Genomic DNA, 7,309 nt, shown 5'->3' with positions numbered 1-7,309 from the left:
GGAAGGGCACAGGGCAAGAAGGCAGATTTACAAAGGATGGCAGAAGATAAAGTCCAGGCCTATAGCCCTGGTGGTACAGTGGTTAAATGCCTGTACTGCAACCACTCACTCACAAACCATAAGGTTGTGAGTTCAATACCAGCAAAAGGGCTTAAGCATGACAGGCTTGCATCCTTCTGAGGAGGTCACTAAAATGAGTACCCAGATTGTTGGGGGCAATTAGCTTACAGTTGTAAACCACTTAGACACTGCTAGTTCAGTATGAAGCAGTACTGTATATAAATGAAGCTGTTTGTTTTATAGCAGCACCATGGCACTTTTGAAGAGCTGTGTGAAAATAACTGTCCCCAAACTGGTATGTTTGTTTTCTACATTAACACAGTTGTATCATCTGGTGTGATATAGTCCTAGATCAGGCGATTTTAAAAAGTGCAGTTCTTCATCAATAGATTTTTTTTTTCTGAAAAGGAAAGAGATGCAGCAGTGGGAAAAAATGGGAGGATAGCCAAAATAAGATGGTAATAACTGGTCTGCTTCATCCCCAGCAGGATTGTATGCCATTAACAAGGAAGGATGATAGCACTACAAAAGCTGCATCTGGAAGCACACTGTGATCCAATTGATAATTGCAGCAATGCTACAATACAACAAAAGTCAGTATAGAGTATACTAGCTCCCCACATTTTATTGGAAAGCAATATGTTCTCAATATGTGATCGCTGGAATAGCGATACAGAAATAAAATTTTATTATTATTATTATTATTATTATTATTATTCTACAAAACACTACACAAAGTCTGATAAAAATAATCTTTCTCTGTGAATGGATGGGAAAGCTTCATACTAAATTTGTGTGTGGACAAACATATACATATTAGCACTGGTTGTTGAATACATTGCATGGACTTTTCTCAGAAGCAAGTTTTGTAAAACAATAAATATCTGGGAGACAAGATGGCATTCAACTACTGATTTTATTGCTCACTAGAATGTTTCACTCAGTCCTTTCTGTAGTAATGGATGAAGCTTACTTATGGAACAAAAGATTGCTTACCCATAATACCTTCTCTGAAATACAAAATGCATCGTTAGTGAGAGGAAAATGCAAGCATATATTCCAATTCATGAAACATCTACTTTGCAATGCTAAGAAAGCTTACACACAATTATAATAGCTCATGCCGTTTATTTCCATCAGAAACCCAGTTGAAGATAGAAAAATGTAGTGACTTTGGTTGACTTATGAAAATGTTCAAGCAAAACAACGTTCCAAAGTATTTAGAGAGCATTTAGTTCAGGATTAGGCTCTTCTGAATGGCCTTCTCTTTAAGTTTCTCCATATTTTCGTCAACTCTTTGTCCAAATATGTTGCTCTGTGTTTGAACATACCAGTCCACAATATCCCTTACATCTCTGAAAAAGGATAAAGGAGTAGTTCAGGACTTACATCCAAGTGTACTACAGTAAATTGCTTTTAGGTCTGAAAGAGGCAATACTGAACAGAAATAAATATTAGACTGAGTACTGTATATTCAATTGTTAGGAAGAGGGATAAATGTTGGAAAGTTATGTTATATGGACTATGACAGGTTGTGTTGGTTTATGACCATAATAAACATGAACTGAACTATGACAGGTAGAAAGCTATCTCATTTCAGGACCAATGATCTGAGGCTGTTTGAAACTACCTTCAGGAAACTGAAGTATGGAATGGTTCACTCCTACTAACCAAGGCCCAGTACAGACAGGCCCTTTGCGGTGTGCCCATGACATGCTAGGGTTGCTTGGGGGCGGGGCATCCACATGCCCCACAACCCTAGCACGTCATGGGCATGCTGCAGCTGCGCGGCACCATTCAGATGGTGCACGCTGCAATGATATGCAAGCAGCACAGCATCCAAATGGGGCTGTGCTGCTGGCACGTCATTGTGCCATCAATAGCGCTTTGGTGCAAGTACGCCACAAAAAAGGAGCCGTTTCCGTGTGCTCCTTTCTTGCTGCACAGCAGCGTTGCACAATTTGGTTGCTGCGGCGCTGCTGCGGAGCAAGGAGAGGCACCTCCCTAACGCCTCTTTTTGGCGCTCTGTACCGCGCCCAAGTAAGATGAAATTTTGGTATACATATGGTACACAGTAGAGAACCCATTGGATTATTTTCCACAAACAGCACTTCACTTATTACCACTCTACATTTCTAAGTGCATAACAATGATGTTTTAATAAATATATCATTCAGGTACACTAATCAACCAACTTCTGCTTGGTTGCAGATCCTGGCTGAGTGTATGAGTAGTTCCAAGTACAGATGAAATTGTTTGATGCACCAGAGAATTTTGCGAATATGATCTCAGAACAAACAAACAAAAATAAGCATATATCTTTCACACCACTTAGGACTTCAGGGGAATCTTTAAAAATACTTTCATCATAACAAGAAATTGATCCACTAAAATCTATCATCTTTTGCACACTGTCTCCCTGATGTCAGTAGTCATATTGTTCACTTCCTCTCTTTATTCAAGTACATAATGGCAAGTCACAATCTTAAGATTTGCCACTGCTTTTAACGCCTACCTCATATTTACTCTTGGCCAGTCTGCATGTTATACCAAGAACTTACTATCTCTGTCTAGATACATATATTTTATTCTGTATCTGTACACAGAGGAGGCAGAGCTATCATGGTGTAGTGGTTTGAGTGACTATGACTCTGGAGGCCAGGCTTCGAATCCCTGCTCAGCTACAGAAATTGGCAGGGTGACCCTGGGCAAGTCATACTCTATCAGCCTCAAAGCGTGTCAAAGGCAAACCCCTTCCGAAAAATCTTTATCATGAAAAACCTATGATAGGTTCATCTTAGGATCACTGTAAGTTGGAGTATGTATCCCAGAGAATGTGTATACAGGCCTGGAAAATAACCTGCAGATCATAAAAATGGACAGAAAGACTTTTCCCTAGAAGTTACCTGCAACCTTCTTCTGATTGGTACTTAGTGTTCTTCAGTTTTCACATTTCTCCCTACACCCTTGAAACTAGAATTTTTTAAACAAAGAAGAAGCCCCCAGCCAAGCTAGAGAAGGTTGTCCTGCTGAATCCTAGACTAGAATAATACTTAGTACAATATGAGAGCAGCCAGACAATTATATGTGTCTACTGTACACTATTTAAGAAGGCAAGATTAGGTAACTTTCAGTGTGCATTCCAGCTTTCTTTTTCTAGGCCCTACAGCAGGGATGGACAACTGTGGAAGGCTATGGGGCCACAATGATCTTCCAAGAGACCTTGGATGACCACTGAACTCTCACCACACCCTTCTTTGCCAACCTCCCAACCCCTCAGAAAGGGTTCATCCCCCCAAATTTACCCTGCTAGGGAACAAAGGAGGCAGATTTGCTATGTTTTGGCCCTTCTTGGGCCATTTTAGGCCCAGGAGAAGCTTTTTAAAAAAACAAGAAATGAGCAGAAGTAACTTTTTGTTCACTTCCTGTTTCAAAAAAGACTTCTCTGGAGCCTAAACTGGTCCAGATTCCTCCCCAAACAGTATGGAAATGTCTTCCACACACTATAGAGGGCAATTGAGGGGGGGAAATGTTTGCAAATTGTTTTTCGTCCCTGAAGACACCACAAACCATCCTGGGGGGTGCGCTTTTCCCACACCTGCCCTAGAGGGATGTAGTTATGGGGTATGTGTGAAGATTGCTCCCAATAAGAATTTTTTCTCCTAAATGAAATTTTTCTTCAGTTTCCAAATTTCTAGTAAGGCGGAGAGTGAGACTTTGAGAATTACACACAAATAAGAACCCTTTTATTTGTTGTGTTCAGATTCCCTTGGCAACTGCTCCTTTTCTCTGAAGGCCCACACTGTATTTCTACATGCAAGAAATTTGGGGGCTGAGGAAAAATTTCAGGGGGAGGGCAGAATTTTTACTGTGGAAGAGCAATACCCACATCCCCCACCATAGTTACAGCCCTCCCTACTAACATCAGTTTTACTTTTTCGTAACACTGTAATAATAAAATGGGAAATATGCTTCTAAGCTAAGTAGACTCGGTCACAAAACACAATCCGATTCAATGTTCCATTTCAAAGGCATCACCTGCTCCTGTTTGAAAGTTAAGATTATTCTCCTACCATTAATTGTGGGTGGTGTGAAAGAGCAGTAAAATTATTATTTGATTTATGATTGTTGTAATGTGCTCATGAGCTTGTGCATCTCAGATGCCAAAATGACTTGGTTACTCTCAGGTGCTCTATCAGCTAAGTGGGGAGGGAGAAGAGAAAGGTTTCATCTGTCATTCTGTCAAGTTAAAGGTGATGAGCTGGCCCTGCTGGTGGATATTCACAGTTCATATTTGCAGATTTTTACTACTCAGTTGCCTGCCTTCAGTCTACTATCTAATCTCCTTCAGAGAGGCAGTAGGTAGACTTTGTTTCTTTCCTGTCTTGAAAGCACAGAAGAATTTCTATCTCATAGGCTCTGGGCCAGATAACTGAGTAAATACAGAAAGATAACTAAAAACTCTATTATCTATTCAATTCAAAGTCTTTAAACATTTACATTATTCACTTACCTGGAAATAGGTATTGCAGTGTTCAGAGACATGCAGGAAGCAACTTTAAGATCTCCATTTGCATCACTAGAATGAGGAAGTAATGCTTAACTATCACAAAGGATACAAACAGCTTTTTGTAAAAGAAGCAAGTGTTTGATTTGAATAGGTGTAAGTGAATGAACTTAATTTGCCTGATGATTTTTAAAGTAACCGCTGAGGAGAGGAGCAGGATTGGGACCATGACATGGAGAGAGGTGGTTCGTTCACTCTTTCTTCCTGTGCCATGGTCCCTATAAAATTCCCCCCAGTCCAACTGCTACTCTTTCTGGGAGAGAAACTGTGATTCATACCATCAACAGCTGTCCTCCCAGGGAGAACAGCAATTACTTTGGTGTTTTTTGTGTGTGTGTGTGTCCTCTTATCCTGACCCCCCCCCCCCCCCCCCCCGTGGCTATTTAAATGATGCAAACAAAATTGTGCATCAAATATATTGGCTTAATCTACTGTTTACGTGAGCCTTTATACAGAATTATAGATTCTATCTGTACACACATTAATTTAGACTAATGAAACTAATCAGAGGAACACACTCCAAAAACCAATTCTCACCACCGTTCTGTACAACTTAAGCATGTCTGCCTTTCAGGCTAGTCGTCTCTCCAATAAAATCTCCACATCTGAACCAATTTGCATCTCATCTGTATTTTCATTATACATACAAGTGAAACCATTCCATTATGCATTAATATTGGGAAATTAACAGAAATTCCATCTGTGAGGTGGAAGGGTAGTTTAAGGTTTTGTATCCTCAGCAAAACAGTGTGCATAGTCAATGATAAGGGCTTCTGGGAGCTGAAGTCCCAAACATCTAGCAGGCCAAAGAATCACTAACCTAGGACACCATGGGGAAGAGGGTCGTGCATCACTACATTAAGCAGGGGGGTTGGACTAAACCAGAAGATCCCTTCTAGCATTATTATTCTAGAAGCCTGCCCCAGTGCATTGCTTACAATAAACCTCTCAGGAATCAGTGTAGCAGATTCTCAACAGCTTGCTTAACATTTTCATAGAAACCAACTTGCCTTCCTTCTTTTTGTACTTTACTATCATCTGCTGGTACATCGATCTGTGGAAATTCAGCTTTTATCATTTCTGGTGTAAGTAAGACTGCATCTTTATCTTCTGTCACTCTAAAAATAGATTGAGAAAGCTGTTTGTGGACATGTGAGTGTTTCATTTGTTATTTTCAGCTTATAGAAATTAAAAAATTATATCCAAACACATAGACATACCTTTGGACACACTATGTGTGTCCAAATTCCAGTGTTTAAAACGTAACATTATTTAGAAGTAAAAGTAAAGAGGAACCTTACTCATCAATCACATTTTCCTTGTCTTGCTCTGGTAAATCATCCAGAATTGGAGGTACATCTTTTGGCATCATTTCTTCATTATAGGGATCAGTGCTGTGGAACACATAAAGACAATGTTGTATCTGCTGAATTTTCCTGGCTTCAACATCTACATCCATTCATCTTCAGTTGAAGAAAAAGAATACACAATATTCTCATGTGTAGTACTCTAAGCACTGCTAAAACTTTTATTTCAAAGAATTCCTACTTATTGTTATTATTAATGAAAATAAAAATAAAAGAATAGCACATATGATACCAAACCCATTGATTTACCATTTCCCCCCAACCTGAACAACCTTTCAGTATTTAATCTCTAATGACTATCTAGTAAACAAGATCTACAATGCAGAGTTAGCTTTAATGTCAAGCAACTATTGCTCACAGAGTGGTCCTTTAATATTTAAGTCCAATGTCCAAATTAATAACAGCTATTTGGTGCCCCTAAATTGCTGATAAATAAAGAGCTAGTATGGTGTAGTGGTCTCAGTGTTGAACTAGTAATCCAGGAGATCAGAGAATCCCCACTTGGCCATGTAAACCCATTGGGTCACCTTGGGCAGGTTACTCTCTCTCAGGCTCAGAGTAGGGCAATCACAAATGCCCCCTTAACAAATTTTGTGAAAAAACCTTGTGATAGATTTGCCTTAGGGTCATCATAAATTGGAAACAATCTGAAAGCATACAACAACAGCAAAGTGAGCTGAGCTAAACCCTCTCTTGAACTGCTCATCAACCATCTTCCTCTTCTCTTAAGTACCTGGGAAGCAGGATAGGAATGGAAAAGTATTTCATGGATTTGAAATTTTCAAAACTATAAAGTTTTAAAGCTCCTGAGACTTGTAAGTTACAATGCATCTTGTCTCATCTACAAACAGAAGTGTGGGGCTTATTCTCTCCAGCGCAATAAAAGATGCAATAATATTTTTTAAATATAGTGAAAATGTATACAGCTGAAAAATGGACAGAATATTAAGTCAATGGGAAAAATATTTCCAAAAGGCACACATTATAAAAATATGGTTTTTCTAAAATGTTCTCTCTCCATGTATGAAGCAAAAATAGTGTCTTTCAACCAGATACAAATGAGGGACAGGATAATAACACAGATGGGATTCCAAGAAATGCAACAGAATTGAGACAGATTTTCTAATTCCTCAAACAGGATTATCCTAATTCATGCAAGATAATTTCACATACACAAACTTCTGCATTTAAATTTGAATTAAATATACATAAATAAACATCTCCTTGATTGGTTGTATTGTTTGTCCATCTGCCAGACCAAGGGACCTGTCTGAGATAGGCCAAGCAATATCTTCCTTGTTTCTCACTGGTTGCT

General features: G+C 39.1%; 1 protein-coding gene across 6 annotated transcripts in view; it reads right to left on the bottom strand.

The window, feature by feature from the left end:
- Window positions 1-1,168: 1,168 nt before the first annotated feature.
- Window positions 1,169-7,309, bottom strand: part of CFAP221 (cilia and flagella associated protein 221) — a 49,916-nt gene continuing 43,775 nt past the window's right edge. For 5 of the 6 annotated variants that reach the window (XM_042446594.1, XM_042446593.1, XM_042446596.1 and 2 more), the window contains 4 exons: window positions 5,929-6,021; window positions 5,638-5,745; window positions 4,574-4,639; window positions 1,169-1,415 (listed from right to left, as the gene is read on the bottom strand). In XM_042446594.1, the coding sequence (XP_042302528.1) occupies window positions 1,292-1,415; window positions 4,574-4,639; window positions 5,638-5,745; window positions 5,929-6,021 (391 nt within the window). In that variant the 3' untranslated portion in view covers window positions 1,169-1,291. The remainder of the gene's footprint in view (window positions 1,416-4,573; window positions 4,640-5,637; window positions 5,746-5,928; window positions 6,022-7,309) is intronic. The other variant, XM_042446598.1, reaches the window with a different exon arrangement.

The sequence above is a fragment of the Sceloporus undulatus genome, chromosome 1 (assembly GCF_019175285.1).
Source record: "Sceloporus undulatus isolate JIND9_A2432 ecotype Alabama chromosome 1, SceUnd_v1.1, whole genome shotgun sequence".
Taxonomy (NCBI): Eukaryota; Metazoa; Chordata; class Lepidosauria; order Squamata; family Phrynosomatidae; genus Sceloporus; species Sceloporus undulatus.
Note: the sequence above shows the minus strand (reverse complement) of the source record. Positions and strands in the feature narration are given on the sequence as shown.